The 20,617-nt window shown below is 41.5% G+C and overlaps 1 protein-coding gene across 1 annotated transcript in view; it reads right to left on the bottom strand.

The window, feature by feature from the left end:
* Positions 1-17,886, bottom strand: part of myofl (myoferlin like) — a 49,907-nt gene extending 32,021 nt beyond the window's left edge. Inside the window, exons 1-13 of the mRNA XM_060925986.1 lie at positions 17,706-17,886; positions 17,225-17,280; positions 17,029-17,120; positions 12,351-12,459; positions 10,793-10,889; positions 3,424-3,596; positions 3,217-3,345; positions 2,721-2,783; positions 2,543-2,593; positions 2,402-2,432; positions 2,134-2,249; positions 1,836-1,962; positions 1,631-1,734 (exon numbers count right to left, since the gene is read on the bottom strand). Of these exons, the coding sequence (XP_060781969.1) occupies positions 1,631-1,734; positions 1,836-1,962; positions 2,134-2,249; positions 2,402-2,432; positions 2,543-2,593; positions 2,721-2,783; positions 3,217-3,345; positions 3,424-3,596; positions 10,793-10,889; positions 12,351-12,459; positions 17,029-17,120; positions 17,225-17,280; positions 17,706-17,793 (1,236 nt within the window). The 5' untranslated portion in view covers positions 17,794-17,886. The remainder of the gene's footprint in view (positions 1-1,630; positions 1,735-1,835; positions 1,963-2,133; positions 2,250-2,401; positions 2,433-2,542; positions 2,594-2,720; positions 2,784-3,216; positions 3,346-3,423; positions 3,597-10,792; positions 10,890-12,350; positions 12,460-17,028; positions 17,121-17,224; positions 17,281-17,705) is intronic.
* Positions 17,887-20,617: the final 2,731 nt, after the last annotated feature.

Raw genomic sequence — 20,617 nt, forward strand, 5'->3', positions numbered from 1 at the left:
CCCACTTGGTTCTCCAATGAACACTCTGAGTATTAATTCAACACTGGGGATTTTTACTAGGTAAAGATGTCTAAAACCTTGTCAGCTGAGTGTGATTTTCTCATGAATGCCACACTTTAATCATGTAAAATAGACATAATATATTCAGTATGTAATCAGATTCTGGCTGTCAAAATGTCCACAACGCAGCAGTTGGAATCAGTGGTGGCTTGACCATAGCAACAGCCACACCATTTATAGCAGATATTCAAAAAATGTTAATCATCATAAAGTCCTCATTCATAACTCCATGGATTTTAAATAACAGTGAAATACTAATTACATCTTTTGAATGACCAGCAATTTTAAAGTGTCACTATTTCACAGTTATAAGCTGTGAATCTCATCTCATCTCATCTCATCTCATCTCATCTCATCTCATTATCTCAAGCCACTTTATCCTGTTCTACAGGGTCGCAGGCAAGCTGGAGACTATCGTTGTGGCAACGAAAGGTGGGGTACACCCTGGAAGTTGCCAGGTCATCACAGGGCTGACACATAGACACAGACAACCATTCACACTCACATTCACACCTACGGTCAATTTAGAGTCACCAGTTAACCTAACCTGCATGTCTTTGGACTGTGGGGGAAACCGGAGCACCCGGAGGAAATCCACGCGGACAACATGCAAACTCCGCACAGAAAGGCCCTCGCTGGCCACGGGGCTCGAACCCGGACCTTCTTGCTGTGAGGCGACAGCGCTAACCACTACACCACCGTGCCGCCCCAAGCTGTGAATCAATTAATTAATTTTTATACTAAATGCTGGTCGATTGCAAGACAGTGTATATCCTGCCCCACTTAGTTTCTATAGATTATTGTTGCACCTAGTTGTCAAAAATGGAAATTGAAACTGGCACTACTTGAGGCTCACTGGGACAACAATCGCTTTTCCCCACACTCTCTCTGTGAACAATTTGAGCAGAAGATATGACAGTATCAGCATTGCCAGATTAGGGTAGTTAAAAAATACTCCACAGCTGCCAAGATCGTGTTTTGTGTGGTTTCCTCCCACAGTGAAAAGACATGTGGATTAGGTCAACTGGCTACTCTAAAGTGTCCATAAGTGTGAATAATTGTTCATCTCTGTGTTAGGCCTGTGATAGATACAGTGTGCTGTACATTTTGCCCAAAGTCAACTGGGATTAGCTCTAACTTCCTCCATGACCCTGATAGATAAGTGGTTGTGGCAACGGGGGCGTGGTTGAGTGTTGGGTGTGAATGGCGAGGAGTCATGTGAACTAGTCGATGCTTAACCACGCCCCTGCTGCCACAGTGGTATAGATAATAGATGGACAGATTTTCTCCCTTTTTTCTTTTGGAGGGAAATAGACTCTAAAGTAGAAAGAGAAACATTCATTCTACTAGTAGAACTATAGTAGATACTATAAAATGTACACAATATGAAGTGGTTTCCAAGGCTGCAACACATATGTCCTGTGTGCTTTATACTCAGACTCAGGGAAAATATATAACAACACAGGAATTACAGAGGAAAGTGTGATCATACTGGCATTCTGACAAGTGTATGAGACACATCTGACATTAATATCATATTTAGCCTTGAAAAAGAAATTCAGGATTTTACCTTTTTGCCTGCGAAACTAACTTCCAAAAATGGATCCACAAGGTTTTTCTTGTCACCATCTCCTCCAAACATGTTCTTAACAATCTGTGCAAATGCATCGTCCACTAAACAAATGAAGAAACACCCAGAAAGGACAATGACACCCACTCTGAACAACACAATATCAATGCTGTTTGCCTGTAGTACTGTATGTTGCATGACTCACTCTGCGGCATGTCCTCTGCACGGTACACTTTGAGAGAGAGTGTCGCTGAGCGCAGCGTGACCCCAGCAGGTAGCAGCAAATTGTTCTCAATGTCATCTTGCTCTTCGTTGCTCTCTTTCTTTTCCATCTGCACCCCAAAGTACACGCCAACACAAAACAGATCAAACACTGATCATGTACTGCTCATACTGAAAGTGCCTATCAGAAAGTAAATTCCTTAAGCAATCTGGCTAAATTAAATCTGCAATATTGGCTCACACATACATAATTTTCTTGATATATATATATGGAAATGTACCGGAGGCTCATCTCCTGTTCCCACAATGAACATGTTGACTTTCAGGTAACCTTGAGCTCCAGAGCTAGAGTCATCTGGATCACTCAGCAGTAGCCACTTCTTCATTATGGCATGAGCTTAGGAAATTCCAGAATTACAGAACAAAAACCAATAAAGGATATGAAAATTACAGTACACAAACCATAATATGTCAAATATGGTTAAGTTTCTGCAATTCAACCGATGTTGCATTAAGATGTATTATGTAAAGGCTGAAAATGTTGCATACCAGGCTCATCATAGACATAGCCAACATCCATCTGTAGGGAGGAGCAAAGTTTAAAATAAAAGTGCACTGAAGTTAGTCATATGGTGGACGCAAATGCAAAAGTAATTCAGCTGAAAGCAGACTATGTAGACAATAGATTACCTTGAATTCCCCTAAAAGACTATCTGATCTCAGGGAGGATGAATTATAAACCTAGATATAAAGAACAGCATAATGAGTTGTATTGCTGGTGATGTCATAATATGTACAGAAATGACCAAATGTGACAGGACAGCTTGAGGCGAAGAAATTAATTTGTGTGATTGTGTATTCATCTTACCCGAATGTAGATGTTCTCGTCGAAAAGCTCTGAAGGCAGCATGTTCATGTTATAGAAGAAGACCTGTAGAAATATTTACTCCCATCATAATATGACAACCATCATATCACAATCCATCACTCATAGAATTTAAGCATCCCTTCAAATAAATGCTAACAAAGCACAAAAAAGTAAAGATGGCAGGGCGCAGCGCTCACATGAACTGTCACAATAAAAGTGTCACAAAATATCTGAGAGACTCACTGAAGCAGCTGAAGCAGCCAAAGGGGTCAAGTGGGAGAAAAGCAAAGAACCAGCAGAAATAGGACATGCCATTGGTGTGACAGGAACAGCAGAGCCACAGAGCAGTTCACAGAAAGCCAGATTAAGATAAGATCTAGAAAGGTTACAATTTAGTAACTACATAACGAACACCTACTATTCAGCATTTCAAAATAAAACACTGATCTGATGTAAAGAAAGCAGGATATAATAATAATTTTAAAAACTGTCTTACCTCATCAAAAAATGGATTGTTTCCTCTCCTGATCCTTGTTCTGTGGGTCTGTCCACAAACACTTACTTTGACGACTGGTTTGATGTTATTTCCGGACAACTGCCGACCCTCGATGACTCGGACACGAATCTAATGAACAACCAGGAGTTTAAGTTAAAGTGTTCAGAAAAATATATTCACATGAATCGTGCCTGAGGAGTGATGTACCTGGAAATCTTGGGGTTTGTTAGAGAGTGCTTTGTGTCTCTTCCGGCCTGTGCGGATCATCTTTTGGGGAGTTTTTCCAGGCTGGCCAGGTGCAGGTGCCTCTCCTGGAGCCCGTGGGTCTCCCAAATCTGTAGTGTCTTCATCACCATCTTCCATTCCAGTATGAGAAGCACCTAGAGGGAAAACAAGCAGGAGCTTAATTTAACAAGGTTTCCTCTTTGTGTGTTTCATGAAGCTCTTGTCAACCCAACTGTAAAGTCTTTATTAAGGCACAAAAGTCTCTCTCTCTCTCTCTCTCTCTCTCTCTCTCTCAAAATGCTGGGAGGAAGGGGCTTGAGGGGGAATCTGGATGTTCTCAGTATGGGGCTTGCCGCTCTGTATTATTTATTATTATTATTATTATTATTAATTGTTGTTATTTTGGTTGTTATTTGTACTATTATTATCCATTAGTATCATACTAATATATACTGATGTTATTTTAGTGGTTATTTTTATTATCATTATTATTATTATTATAATTAGTATTATACTAATATATATATATTGATGTCGTGTTGTTATTTTGTTGTTATTTTTATTATTAGTATCATTAGTATTATATGGATATTCACATTAAATAATAATTGGTATCATACAATATCATAGGGAAATAGAGAGTGGCGGTAGGAGTTAATAAGTTTTTACTTCTTCCTACTCCTTTTCGAACATGTTTAAGTTCATTTTAATTATTATTATTATTAGTTAATTAGTAGTAAAATTAGTCGTTTTATATATATATATATATTTTTTATTATTATTATTTCTTTTTTCTATGATTATGGTTATTTAGTGGGGCGGCACGGTGGTGTAGTGGTTAGTGCTGTCGCCTCACAGCAAGAAGGTCTGGGTTCGAGCCCCGTGGCCGGCGAGGGCCTTTCTGTGCGGAGTTTGCATGTTCTCCCCGTGTCCGCGTGGGTTTCCTCCGGGTGCTCCGGTTTCCCCCACAGTCCAAAGACATGCAGGTTAGGTTAACTGGTGACTCTAAATTGACCGTAGGTGTGAATGTGAGTGTGAATGGTTGTCTGTGTCTATGTGTCAGCCCTGTGATGACCTGGCGACTTGTCCAGGGTGTACCCCGCCTTTCGCCCGTAGTCAGCTGGGATAGGCTCCAGTTTGCCTGCGACCCTGTAGAACAGGATAAAGCGGCTACAGATAATGAGATGAGAGATGAGATATATACACATTACATACACATTACAATGGCACCTGTCAAGGGGTGGGATATATTAGGCAGCAAGAGAACAGTCAGTTCTTGAAGTTGATGTATTGGGAGCAGGAAAAATGGGCAAGCGTAAGGACCTGAGCGATTTTGACAAGGGCCAAATTGTGATGGCTAGATGACTGGGTCTGAGCATCTCCAAAATGGCACATCTTGTAGGATGTTCCCGGTATGCAGTGGTTAGTACCTACCAAAAGTGGTCCAAGGAAGGACAACTGGTGAACCAGCGACAGGGTCATAGGTGTCGAAGGCTCACTGATTCACATGGGGCATGAAGGCTAACTCATATGGTCCAGTCCCACAGAAGAGCTACTGTACTGTAGCACAAACTGTTGAAAAAGTTCATGCTGACTTAAATAGAAAGGTGTCAGCAAGAACTTTTTCAGCAGTTTGTGCTACAGTAGTTCTTCTGTGGGATTGGACCATATGAGCTAGCCTTCGTGCCCCATGCGAATCAGTGAGCTGACATTCAACACTTGAAGCTACATTTCATATCTTCGCACCACCGTGTGATATCTTATATATAGACACAAGTGTTTTACTGGCAACTATGCCACTCATATTTTTCATATGACCTACATCCAGGACATTGAGAACTACAACTGTGACATATTTTTCAATATGTCACTTGTGAGGATATCGATGAATTATTTTGATAATTTGGGTACTTTCTGTTTGTGGATGTGTTTATATAATAAAAAGAAAATCACATGTTGGCTTGAAGATATGAAGTTTATCTTCTTGTGTTGAAAAACTCGTATTTTTCATATGAAATACATGTTGGATTTTTGATGTTGCTTTTTAGTCAGGGATCTTGTTTTTAGAGGGTTCCAATATGTGTGCCATATCTAACTCTATTCAGGGTCCAAGCACTCACTTTGCATGATGAATATAATTATGTTACATTACATTAATGGCATTTGGCAGACGTTCTTATCCAGAGCGATGTACAACATACCCAGAGCAGCCTGGGGAGCAGTTGGGAGTTAGGTGCCTTGCTCAAGAGCACTTCAGCCATTCCTGCTGGTTCAGGGACCCAAATCGGCAACCTTTTGATCCCAAAGCTGCTTCTCTAACCATTAGGCCATGGCTTTCCAGGAACTGTTTTGATAAATTTGGGTACTTTGTGTTTGTGAATGTGTCTATATAATAAAAACAAAATCACACATTGGCTTAAAGATATGAAGTTTATGTTTTCGTGTTGAAAAACGTGCATTTTTCAGATGATATACATCGCAGAGCTGAGTGCATATTTCCCCGATATTTCACTCTGATGACGTCACTCCCAGTTTTTTCCCGCTGATTTGACGTCCATTGTCAAAATGGCAAACCGGTTCAAAATTTAAATTATTTTGATTAACTTGTGTATTTTTTCTGGATGTGTCTATATTAAGGCAGTGAAGTGATTAAAATTTTTTAATTGCGATTAGTCACATGACTTAGTGTAGTTAATCGCAAATGTATTTCATTCTTTAATCTCTTGAAATTTTACCGCACTGAAAGGTTTTTAAGTGCAGTGAGATTATATTATGAAGGCTGGGCAGAATATCTCATCTCATCTCATTATCTCTAGCCGCTTTATCCTTCTACAGGGTCGCAGGCAAGCTGGAGCCTATCCCAGCTGCTTGCCCATTTTTCCTGCTCCCAATACATCAACTTCAAGAACTGACTGTTCTCTTGCTGCCTAATATATCCCACCCCTTGACAGGTGCCATTGTAATGTGTATGTAATGTGTATATATCTCATCTCTCATCTAATTATCTCCAGCCGCTTTATCCTGTTCTACAGGGTCGCAGGCAAACTGGAGCCTATCCCAGCTGACTACGGGCGAAAGGCGGGGTACACCCTGGACAAGTTGCCAGGTCATCACAGGGCTGACACATAGACACAGACAACCATTCACACTCACATTCACACCTACGGTCAATTTAGAGTCACCAGTTAACCTAACCTGCATGTCTTTGGACTGTGGGGGAAACCGGAGCACCCGGAGGAAACCCACGCGGACACGGGGAGAACATGCAAACTCCACACAGAAAGGCCCTCGCCGGCCCCGGGGCTCGAACCCAGGACCTTCTTGCTGTGAGGCGACAGCGCTAACCACTACACCACCGTGCCACCCCTGGGCAGAATATGCTTCATACAAATGTGCTGAACAAATTCAGGACAGTGGAAGAAGAAAAATAAAAAAAAACCTTCACTTGTGAGGTAGTTTATTCACTCACATATTTGCTTAGCTACAGCCATAAAATGTTCTGCGCAGGTCTTAGCTTGGTGTCTCTTCTCTGTTTTCATGACGGTTAAAGCATGCGAATGCAGTGTCCAGTCTTTATCGATATAATGGGCTGTAACCCTGAGGTAGCTGTGATTCCCTAGTGATGTCCAGTAGTCACCATTGAGCGTGACCGTCTCTGTGAGCTCCAACTCTTTAGCCAGTTTTGCCCTGTCCGTTTCATTCAGCTTGTGTATCCTACACAGCAAAATCCCCAGTGTTGAATTAACAACCAGAGTGTTGATTTAAGACCCTACTGTGTTTATATATATCCAATTGGACACAAATTAACTCTGAAAGTGTTAATTCAACACTGAGGAATTTGCTGTGTAGTGACGACTGTGGCCCTCAAGGACGACTCATAAGTTGGGTCATGGAAACTATCTGTATTATGTTGCGCAGACCTTCATCCTCCACTATGTGGCCACTACGGCCTGCATGCTGTAGCTATCCACTTCGCAATTGCTACTGTTAATTTGTTGGAGGTTAACGGGTCCATTGTTTTCCGCTGAACACTGTTAAACATGGTCTGTTGCATATTACTCACACTGTTTAGGATGTAAGATGTGTGCTTAGCTTGCATGTAATATTGTAGGTTGGATGTACTCCGGTGATAACTCAACTCAGCCTGATAGTAGCAACACACAACCTTGGTTTTGCCGATTGAGCCGTCTGCCAAAACTTTAAAATGGAACTTCCCATTCAAGATACCTTTCTCCATACACTGTAAAACCTGATAAGGTCACTGAGCTCAAAAATTTTATTGAAACCGATTACGTAAACATTTTTGAGGTAAGTAACTTAAGTTTTTTAAGGTAAGATTTCTTAAAAATTACAATTCAGTGTAACTATAGTGTAATTTTTAAGAAATCTTACCTTAAAAAATTTAAGTTACTTACCTCAAAAATTTTTACGTAATCGGTTTCAAAAAAATTTTTGAGCTCACGGATGAGTCAGAGGGACAAATGTAACCTGCATTAAAGATACTATTTTTTTAAAGGCATTAAAGTGAAATTACGTTAACACGTTATTATCACGTTAACTTTGACAGCCCTAGTCTATATAATATAAAGAACATTACACAGTGACACGAAGATATGAATTTTATCTTCTCATATTGAAAAATATTTCACAAGTGAGCGAAGCAAATGAGCCAACTTATGAGTTGCCCTCAAGGGCCACAGTCGTCAGTAGGATACACGAGCTGTAAGAAACGGAGAGGGCAAAACTGGCGAAAGAGTTGGCGCTCACAGAGATAATCACGCTCACTGGTGATTATTGGACATCACTAGGGAATCACAGCTACCTTGGGGTTACAGCCCATACATTCACCACTCAAAGATAAACCTTCACATCTTTGTGTCACAGTGTAATATCCTCTCTCTCTCTCTCTCTCTCTCTCTCTCTCTCTATATATATATATATATATATATATATATATATATATATATATATATAGATATATATAGATATAGATATAGATATATTCACAATGTAACTAGACTAGTAATCAGTAACCTGTATTACTGTGTTACTGGAGGTGTTCTGGAAATGCTGAGAGTATTGGCCGTTTGTGTTTTCTTTTTCGTATGTTCCGCCTGTGATTTGCATCATTCATTTCCATACTGTCAGGCAGCACAGAAGCCCATTGAAAAGCAGCTTTTAAAAGAAGTCCAGCTCAGTGACTCAGATCAGTTAAAATACTTGAACATGAGTTCATAATACAAAATTGCAAACCTATTTATTCAATGTCCTGATCAACCCTTTCAAAATTCTATACATAAAATAATAGCAAAATATATTAGGGAATTCTGCAATGAAATACAACCCCGATTCCAAAAAAGTTGGGACAAAGTACAAATTGTAAATAAAAATGGAATGCAATAATTTACAAATCTCAAAAACTGATATTGTATTCACAATAGAACATAGACAACATATCAAATGTCAAAAGTGAGACATTTTGAAATTTCATGCCAAATATTGGCTCATTTGAAATTTCATGACAGCAACACATCTCAAAAAAGTTGGGACAGGGGCAATAAGAGGCTGGAAAAGTTAAAGGTACAAAAAAGGAACAGCTGGAGGACCAAAATGCAACTCATTAGGTCAATTAGCAATAGGTCATTAACATGACTGGGTATAAAAAGAGCATCTTGGAGTGGCAGCGGCTCTCAGAAGTAAAGATGGGAAGAGGATCACCAATCCCCCTAATTCTGCGCCGACAAATAGTGGAGCAATATCAGAAAGGAGTTCGACAGTGTAAAACTGCAAAGAGTTTGAACATATCATCATCTACAGTGCATAATATCATCAAAAGATTCAGAGAATCTGGAAGAATCTCTGTGCGTAAGGGTCAAAGCCGGAAAACCATACTGGGTGCCCGTGATCTTCGGGCCCATAGATGGCACTGCATCACATACAGGCATGCTTCTGTATTGGAAATCACAAAATGGGCTCAGGAATATTTCCAGAGAACATTATCTGTGAGCACAATTCAACGTGGTGCAGCACGGTGGTGTAGTGGTTAGCGCCGTCGCCTCACAGCAAGAAGGTCCAGGTTTGAGCCCCGTGGCCGGCGAGGGCCTTTCTGTGCGGAGTTTGCATGTTCTCCCCATGTCCGCGTGGGTTTCCTCCAGGTGCTCCGGTTTCCCCCACAGTCCAAAGACATGCAGGTTAGGTTAACTGGTGACTCTAAATTGACCGTAGGTGTGAATGTGAGTGTGAATGGTTGTCTGTGTCTATGTGTCAGCCCTGTGATGACCTGGCGACTTGTCCAGGGTGTACCCCGCCTTTCGCCCGTAGTCAGCTGGGATAGGCTCCAGCTTGCCTGCGACCCTGTAGAACAGGATAAAGCGGCTACAGATAATGAGATGAGACAATTCACCGTGCCATCCGCCGTTGCCAGCTAAAACTCTATAGTTCAAAGAAGAAGCTGTATCTAAACATGATCCAGAAGCGCAGATGTCTTCTCTGGGCCAAGGCTCATTTAAAATGGTCTGTGACAAAGTGGAAAACTGTTCTATGGTCAGACGAATCAAAATTTGAAGTTCTTTATGGAAATCAGGGACGCCGTGTCATTCGGACTAAAGAGGAGAAGGACGACCCAAGTTGTTATCAGCGCTCAGTTCAGAAGCCTGCATCTCTGATGGTATGGGGTTGCATTAGTGCGTGTGGCATGGGCAGCTTACACATCTGGAAAGACACCATCAATGCTGAAAGGTATATCCAGGTTCTAGAGCAACATATGCTCCCATCCAGATGACGGCTCTTTCAGGGAAGAACTTGCATTTTCCAACATGACAAGGCCAAACCACATACTGCATCAATTACAGCATCATGGCTGCGTAGAAGAAGGGTCTGAGTACTGAACTGGCCAGCCTGCAGTCCAGATCTTTCACCCATAGAAAACATTTGGCGCATCATAAAACGGAAGATACAACAAAAAAGACCTAAGACAGTTGAGCAACTAGAATCCTACATTAGACAAGAATGGGTTAACATTCCTATCCCTAAACTTGAGCACCTTGCCTCCTCAGTCCCCAGACGTTTACAGACTGTTGTAAAGAGAAAAGAGGATGTCTCACAGTGGTAAACATGGCCTTGTCCCAACTTTTTTGAGATGTGTTGTTGTCATGAAATTTAAAATCACCTAATTTTTCTCTTTAAATGATACATTTTCTCAGTTTAAACATTTGATATGTCATCTATGTTCTATTCTGAATAAAATATGGAATTTTGAGACTTCCACATCACTGCATTCCATTTTTATTTACAATTTGTACTTTGTCCCAACTTTTTTGGAATCGGGGTTGTAAGAGCTATAGCTACTGACCTGTTTCTCCAGCACTAGCGTCTCCATCGACTTGTGCATTTGGGTTAGAAATAGCACTGGCAGGAGGCTCATATCCAATGAGTAAACTTACAGTTGCCTGGAACAATACAAATCCACACACATACCGCAAGTCACAATATGATCCACCACTTATATGCATTATATCCTGCTTGGGTAAATATGTAATGATTATTAAATATGTAAATATGTAATGATTTAAACCTCTTATACCACAGTTATTCCCCTGTCACAGTTACCACAATTATTACTAACATGAGTAATTTTTATTTATTAAAGAATGAATTTAACTGTTTATAATTACATTTAATGTTGTGAAATATCTGTAAATCAAGTTAGTCCCTGTTATCACTTACATTCTTCTTCTTTCAGCTGTTCCCATTAGGGATCTCCAAAGCAGACCATCTTTTCCAATTTATGATCTGTATATTTGATTTGGCATATGTTTTTACACCAGATGCCCTTCTGACACAACCCTCCCCAGTCTATCCAGGGTTGGGACCGGCACTAAGTATGCAACCCCAGTAACTGGGTATTTTTACATAATCTGCATGTCTTTGAACTGTGGGAGGAAACCCATATAGACATGGGGAGAACACGCAACTCCATACAGAAAGGTCCTCATTGATTGTGAGGTTCAAACCTGGACCCTTCTTACTGTGAGGTGACAGTGTTAACCACTGCAACATCGTGCCACCCACTGTTATCATTTACATTATCAAAGCTATAAACAGTCGTTCCCTCACCAAAGCTCAGCTCCTAACCAAGAAACCAGAAAACAAGCACTAATACTGGAGACTCTTTCCAGAAATGCTAAATTCTCCTCAGAGAACACTTTACCATATCAACAATATCATGTTTTTTTTTAAATATTAATTTATGTGGAGCATCCACCATACAAGTCCCTGTGCAAGTTGTCACTATAGAAACAATCATGTATTAGACATGTACTAAGAAGAAGAAGCCTTTATTTGTCACATGTACACTCAAGCACACGGCGAAATTTCTCCTCTGAAGGAGAAATTTAAACCATCTGAAACAGTGAACACACACATGCACACACAAATGAGCAATGAGCACACACACGTACCCAGAGCAGTGGGCAGTTATGCTACAGCGCCCAGAGAGCAGTTGGGGGTTAGGTGCCTTGCTCGGGGCACTTCAGCCCAACCTCAGGCCATGGCTGCCCTATGTTAACCTAACCATGTCTTTGGACTGTGGGGGAAACCGGAGCACCTGGAGGAAACCCACACTGACATGGCGAGAACACGCAAACTCCACACAGAAAGGCCCCTGTGAGCCACTGGGCTCAAACCCAGAACCTTGTTACTGCGAGGCGACAGTGCTAACCACTACACCACCGTGCCACCCATATTAGATTGGGTGCAGTAATATTAACCTGTGATTTGCATCCAGTACAACTATCTGTAGCTGTGCTGTTCTAGGAAATTAAGCACCATCTTCTGACCAACCAGAATCAATAATTTAATCATGCTGTGGTATAATGCATTGTGTTATACATGGCAGATGGCATGATTACCCCGATATCTTGCTTCTTCTCGTTGACAAGAGGGACATTCCTTGAAGGCAGAGACTTGGTCTGACCGTTAGCCAAATCCCGGAGAGAGATTTTTGCAGAGCCAATGAATCTACAAAGCATGAAAATAAAGTACAAGTTAAAAAGCACAAACAACCTGTCTGTACTAAAATACACAACACACCCTGTTTATTAATAAGAAATTTTTCTAGAATTTTCCATCTTAACAAAATTTTATGCTCGTATTATATAAGTCATAATTTCTTTAATATTGATTTCCAAGAGCAAATAAAACACAATGTGAAAAGGTCACTGGAAATAATCAGTTGGCCTGACTACTTGAACAGGCGGTGTTTAGTTTCACGACTCAGTTTCTAAAGCTCCACCTGTAAGCGGATCTCAGAGGGTTATACTCATTACACAGGAAAATAATTTTTTTTTTTAAACTGGCTCTGTTTTGCACTGGTAGGCGAGTCACTGTGACAGAGCAATGACTCGTAGTGCAGATGGTACGTAGTCATTAAAGTGCTACATTTCAATCTGAGTGAGCTGCAAAAAACAAAAAGTGACTGTGTTTGAAAACTAAAATAACACAATCCAAAACAAAAGTTTTCTATTAATTCTTTAAAAAAAAAAAAAACCTACACTTGATGCCAGCTTTATTCATCTTGGTGGGCGGAGAAGTAGGTTAGAAGCCTCCACCCAACACAAAATGGAGAAGCAAGGGAAAAAAGGAAGCATGGGAGGCGGGGGGCGCACAGGGCTGTGAGTAATTACAGTGAGCCACAGGCATGAGATGTTCCAGGCAGCATGAAGTTTAACCACCAGCTTTAGACGGAGGAACCAACCCTGGACTGAAAATTGCACTATAGTCCTCTGTTCATGCAACATACACATGCTACCACATGATCGATCACAGTAAAATGAGCTTTGAAGTCTGTAACTTAAGGATTTGCTGGCAGATTTTTGTTGTTAGTCTTAGCTGTTTTGAGGAACCGGAAAAATAATCAGAAAAAGGAAGGCAGCCAATCATGGGAGCCACAATTTCCTAATATTGTATAATTTTACACACCATGTGCGAGTGTGTTTCTGAGTAGGGGAGAACAGTTCCCCTTTCCTTTGTTCCTGGTTTTCTCTGATGACAGACTTATTCCTGAGTGTCAGAAGTCCATGATTATAAGCCTCCATCCAAACAGGATTAATGTGCCTGTGTCTAGACAAAGCATGTGCTTGCAGTACATTCAGTGGAGTTGATGGCTACCAGGATACGAACACGCAAAAACAATAGCTAACAGAATACATAAATGAGGCATCAAACGTTTCTCGCTCTATCTAGGCAGGCAGAGAGAATTACTACAGTACTACGAGTAAAATAGCATTAAAAATGACAAACATATGTATTACATATAAAAAAGTAAAAAGTGCAAAAAGTGACATAAATAGTAAGATTTCAATGAAACATAATTTAAAAACACCTTGTTGACTTCAATAGTCTTTTTTTTCCTTGCATTTTTTCTTGTGAATTTTGCAGATTTGTTTTTCTGCATTTTTCCCCTTTGTTTTTGTCTCTTGGTAAAGTTTCACAATGAATGGATTCTTAGAAAGAGTACACCTTTATGTCTCTTAGGTAGTTGGAACATAGAGTGACAAATCCTCTGATCCTTTGCCATGCCCTTTTATACTCACACTGTGGCATTTCCCCCAAATGGCAGAACATTCCAGACCAAACAGTGGTATCCTGCTAAAACCTTAGTGTGTGCATGAAATGGGCAGGAATCACATAATTACACATCATTGTGGCACAACTGTAATGAAATATCAGACAATTTACTTTATCCAGCATTAAAGCTAGACTGCCTTTCAGATTTTTCAAGTGTAGGTCATAAACATAATTTTCCTTGACACTCAGTTATTTTTGTTTAGTGGATGGAAAGCTACTGAATTTGAATCACAGACTTCCAATTTTATGAGTTTTTTTTTTTTAAATAGAACAATTAATGGATTTAGGGCCACGTGGCCCTAAATTCTCCGCTATTTTTTCCTGCTTCACCATGATGCAATTCAAGATACTATGTCATGCATCACGTGGTGGGCTTTCCCTGTTTGCACAAGGCATTGTGGGATACAAATTTGAAACAGGAGAGAACAATGGCGGATGTGAATGAAACGTGAAAGACCGACTACAGTAACGGAAAGTGAGAAGAAAAGACATTGTGTTGCGAAGGAAAGGAAACACAGGACCAAACTAATAAATATCGGCGGTCAGCGAGCACCTCGGTGTGATCAGCTGTTCGTTTAGCGACAGAATGATGTAACTGTCAGTGCAGGGTCAAAGGTAAACCTGTAGATGGCAGTAATGCAACACTGGATGCCAACTGCCGTAAAACCCAAAAGAAGAAGTAAAAGAAGAAGACGAAGGTAAGCACGCGCATGCGCACATGGACTTCCTCTCTGTTTTCTTGACTGCGCAAAGCGAGCGATTTCATGTGCATTATTTGCTCAGGAATCCCCTCAAATTAAATAACATCCCAGCCACAGAATGGCCTGTTTTTTTTTTTTTTTTAGCTATTACAGAAATAAAGATATATCATAATGACCAAATTTCAGAGGGAACTAAATTTCACCGATTTTATGAAATCAAAAGGCCGTCTAGTTTTAATATTAGTGCCCTCACATATAAGTTAGCTATTTTGCCATGCAGGCATATACTCAGTGGGTGTAGCTAAGGATCAACTAAACCAGTGAGGTTCATCTGAGCATGAACAAAGTTTGCATACAAAAATCACAATAAGGATACTTTCAGTTGTTCTTGTGGTAACTTATACTTTTATTTAATACTTCTGGCACAAAACTAACACAATAATCCACATTCTGGCATACAGACCTATGGAACAGGCTATAAATGAAGACATTCCAGATACAGTTCTCATGGTATTCACTTATCTGTTTGAATTCCTAACCATGATCCTTTAATCTAATCTATTGAATACACTCTATAACATACGCAGACTCAGGGTCTTTTGTTAAATGGTCATTATCCATCCATCCATCCATCCATCCATCCATCCATCCATCCATCCATCCATCCATCCATCCATTATCTGTAGCCGCTTATCCTGTCCAACAGGGTCGCAGGCAAGCTGGAGCCTATGGTCATTATTCATCTCATCTCTCATTATCTCTAGCCGCTTTATCCTGTTCTACAGGGTTGCAGGCAAGCTGGAGCCTATCCCAGCTGACTACGGGCGAAAGGCGGGGTACACCCTGGACAAGTCGCCAGGTCATCACAGGGCTGACACATAGACACAGACAACCATTCACACTCACATTCACACCTACGCTCAATTTAGAGTCACCAGTTAACCTAACCTGCATGTCTTTGGACTGTGGGGGAAACCGGAGCACCCGGAGGAAACCCACGCGGACACGGGGAGAACATGCAAACTCCACACAGAAAGGCCCTCGCCGGCCACGGGGCTCGAACCCGGACCTTCTTGCTGTGAGGCGACAGCGCTAACCATTACACCACCGTGCCGCCTGGTCATTATTCATTTGTATTAAAAATGGAAGTAGTAGTCTTAACGGTGATTTAAGTGCAATGGAAATTTGCAAAATGTAAGCATAAATTCTTTTCCAGTCTTCTGTGTATGTAGTTTAGATGTTCAGAAGCAGCACTGTTAGTGGCAATTTCCTTTCGGGGAATATTTTTAGCTTGCTTGGCAAATAAATGGAATGTAATCCCAAGCCTTATCACATAAACTATGAGTCACATCTTAGCAAAAAACAGCAAGGTCAAATTTCCCCAAAGATACCTTGAACCTCAACCAAAAGCTCAGATAATACAAAGGAAAAACTTATGGATGGAATTGTGCATTAGGTATAATGGCAAACAGATATACAGGCAAGAATAAGAGTATTTTTGGAGACTGCATGTGGAACTCTTGTGTTTCTGTTAAAGAGATTAAACAGCAGCTGGAAACACGTCTTGACAAGCACTTCCACATTACTTACCTCATGCCATGTAGCTACTTTCTTCTCTCAAATAATGAAAAAAAAGTGCTTTAAGTCTTCCAGCTAGGGCCTCATTTTTGCGCATGAACCTTTGGCCCAGGTCTACGTTTCCCTCTAATCAGTACTACAATGCCAACAATGATAACGGGCAGCTATTTTTTCCACTTACTAGGCTAAGGAAAGACACATCACAATGTTAAAATGAGCCTTATCTGTGGACCTGAATCTAAGCCAGTGAGATGCAGGACCTTTTTAGAAAAATGAAAGTAAGAACAGGATTAGCTGTATTATGCTTATTATAATACAGTATATTGCTTCGGGAAGATACAGCCTCTGTTCTGACAATGACATAGCATAGCAAGTACAGACATGGAAGTTGGGTGGGGCAGTAAGGGATGGTTGTACATGTTGTACTGTACCTTCTCTGCAATCACCCATTTAATGTGATTTCTACTTTTGCTTTGGTTTATTATATGTTTTACATCATACAGTGAGAAAGTAAGTAAAGTGATTTGAACTTTACTCGAGTACAAAATGAAAAGGCTTTTTCAGATCCTTCTTATCCACTTAATTCAACGTCATACCAATGGTGTGACTGGATATACCGTACATCGGTGCATATGGACATGTTTATAATAAACTTGTAAGTGCCAAAATACAAAGTGCATACTTGTCCTTGCCAATGGTCTCATAGTCTTTAACCACCACGTCGATGAATGAAGAAGAGTCCAGAGGTGAACCTTTTAAATCGAACTCAAGAATCTGAAAAGGTAAACCAGAAAATGTCACATCACATCAGATCATCAATGTTAGGATATCAGCTCATCTTCAGTAACAGTGCCTGAGTATCAGTGTGTCCCACTCACCTCATTCCACACAGGGTTTAACTCACTAGTAATAGCTTTGGTTTTCTTTTTTTCACCTGGAAGAGTTCAAGCACATTAGCAAGCAAGGGAAAATTGTTATTTTATGCAATAAGGAGGGTAGGACACAGAATAGAGGAAAAAAAATAGGAACTGATATTCATAAAGGTGTAAAGGTATTTGGAGAAGGAGCCATTCCAGCCCAAACTCCGACACACCATTTGTGTCCTTATAAGGAAATCTACTGTACCTCAGAGGCATTATACTGGGAGGGAAAAAAAACATTATTGTATCCCAGTGGATGCATTTATAAATGGTACAAGAGCCTACAGTGTAGCCTGTTTTAGAAGAACTTTGGTTTGTTTCATAAAACTAAAGGAGGGGAAAGAGCCCTAGGTTACTTATACATAGGGTCCCCCCCCCCACACACACACAGGCTGCACATAAAGTAGAACAGGGAGTCAAAAGTAGCCCGTGAACTCACCTTTAAACACGACTGCGGCGATGGGGTCCGGGTTCCCGAGGGTCTTTTTGGGGATTGCTTTCGCGCACTCGACCACCACCTTCAGCATGGTGCCGACTCAGGAGTCAGTTCAGTCCGCTTTCCCTCTGCATGGGTTTGAGGCGCTGAAGGAGGAAGCGTGTGCTGCAGGCAGGGTGAGGAAGGACAGAAGGAGAGGAGGGAACAGTATGATGAAGCTCGGACTAGAGTTAAGCAAGAACACCAGTGTTTCCACCCTTTGAATCTTTGATTTTTTTTTTAAATATTTCTATATGTTAATACTTAATTTATCTAGAATTTTTTTTCTATTTTCTATTCTCTGTTTATTCTGTAATGATGCTGCTGGAATTTCCCTGAGGGAACCCTCCCAAAGGGATCAATAAAGCTCTAATCTATCTATCTATCTATCTATCTATCTATCTATCTATCTATCTATCTATCTATCTATCTATCTATCTATCTATCTGAATTTGACTAAAATGAATCATTCACATTTCCTTCATAGGCAGTGTATAGTGATGATAACCTACAGATGAGCAACAACGTTCCATAATAACAATAAGACAAAATATTGGGGCAGTCAGCGACTAATAGACATTGTAGAGTGATTAAACGTGACGTGTCTGTGAGATAGCGACTGCTTTTAGAGCAAAACACACTCGTCGCAATCTGAAACATTAAAGCCTCACTGCCACCTAGTGGTCATGAGGGAGATTTGCAGCAAGGTCCAGCTCCTGTGTGTCCCAAAAACAACTTCAAAAGAACAGAACAGATGTGGTTTGGGGGATATCATTCCACCGCATGATGCTAGGATTGAGACAGTGAGTAAATAATAATAATAATAATAATAATAATAATAATAATGGGCGGCACGGTGGTGTAGTGGTTAGCACTGTCGCCTCACAGCAAGAAGGTCCGGGTTCGAGCCCCATGGCCGGCGAGGGCCTTTCTGTGTGGAGTTTGTATGTTCTCCTCGTGTCCGCGTGGGTTTCCTCCGGGTGCTCCGGTTTCCCCCACAGTCCAAAGACATGCAGGTTAGGTTAACTGGTGACTCTAAATTGACCGTAGGTGTGAATGTGAGTGTGAATGGTTGTCTGTGTCTATGTGTCAGCCCTGTGATGACCTGGCGACTTGTCCAGGGTGTACCCCGCCTTTCGCCCGTTAGTCAGCTGGGATAGGCTCCAGCTTGCCTGCGACCCTGTAGAACAGGATAAAGTGGCTAGAGATAATGAGATGAGATGAGACGAGACAGGCAGCACGGTGGTGTAGTGGTTAGCGCTGTCGTCTCACAGCAAGAAGGTCCGGGTTCGAGCCCCATGGCTGGCGAGGGCCTTTCTGTGTGGAGTTTGTATGTTGTCTGCGTGGGTTTCCTCCGGGTGCTCCGGTTTCCCCCACAGTCCAAAGACATGCAGGTTAGGTTAACTGGTGACTCTAAATTGACCGTAGGTGTGAATGTGAGTGTGAATGGTTGTCTGTGTCTAGGTGTCAGGCCTGTGATGACCTGGCGACTTGTCCAGGGTGTACCCCGCCTTTCACCCGTAGTCAGCTGGGATAGGCTCCAGCTTGCCTGCGACCCTGTAGAACAGGATAAAGCGGAGAGAGATAATGAGATGAGATAATAATGACATGGCCTAATGGTTATAGAAGCAGCTTTGGGATCAAAAGGCTGTTGGTTTGATTCCTGCAACCTTCCTGCTTGCATTCAGTGCAAAATGTATACCGTTTCTACTTATTCAGGTGACATTGGGCATACCTAACAACCTGTGTGTGCCCCCCTCCCAATCTGTTCCTCTGAGTTACATGTCAATCCTGAGATCGAGATACTGACCTCTTCTGCTCTTCGGACCTGTCTGATCCATCCTGATGCCCTTATGTCTGGTCAGAGTCTCATCACATCTCTCCTGTGGAGGACGGCCTCATATGGACAGTTGAAAGTCATACTTGGAAGATGCTCTGGACACTTACTTATACCCATCCATCCATCCATCCATCCATTATCTGTAGCCGCTTATCCTGTTCTACAGGGTCGCAGGCAAGCTGGAGCCTATCCCAGCTGACTCTGGGCGAGAGGCGAGGTACACCCTGGACAAGTTGCCAGGTTATCGCAGGGCTGACACAGAGACAAACAACCATTCACACTCACATTCACACCTACGGTCAATTTAGAGTCACCAATTAACCTAACCTACTGTACATGTCTTTGGACTGTGGGGGAAACCGGAGCACCCGGAGGAAACCCACGCAGACAAGGGGAGAACATGCAAACTCCATACAGAAAGGCCCTCACTGGCCGCTGGGCTGGAACCCAGAACCTTCTTGCTGTGAGGTGACAGTGCTAACCACTACACCACTGTGGACACTTACAGTAATGCTTTTATGGCTGAGGACTACAGCTGACTTGCTAACTTTAGGACTGCAGTTGTCATGAACAGTTTAGCACTCAAGTTTCCATCAGTGAAGAGTTATAACATCAACAAAACTGACTTCATGTTAAAACTGTTAATGTTATAATCATGTTGTCTGTTGTCACCCAAATGAGAATGGGCTCCTTTTTGAGTCTGGTTCCTCTCGAGGTTTCTTCCTCATGTCCTCCTCTGTCTTCCTCTGTCGTCTGAGGGAGTTTCTCCTTGCCAGCATCGCCACAGGCTTGCTCATTGGGGATAGATTAGGGATAAAATTAACTCATGTATAAAGTCATTCAAATTCTGTAAAGCTGCTTTGCGACAATGTCTATTGTTAAAAGCTCTGCAGAAATAAACTTGACTTGACTTGATTTCTTGGACCAGCAGGAATGGCTGAAGTGCCCTTGAGCAAGACACTTAACACTCAACTGCTCTCCAGACTGCTCTGGGTATATTGTGCGTCGCTCTGGATGAAAGCGTCTGCTAAATGCC

This window comes from Neoarius graeffei, chromosome 7 (assembly GCF_027579695.1).
Source record: "Neoarius graeffei isolate fNeoGra1 chromosome 7, fNeoGra1.pri, whole genome shotgun sequence".
Lineage (NCBI taxonomy): Eukaryota > Metazoa > Chordata > Actinopteri > Siluriformes > Ariidae > Neoarius > Neoarius graeffei.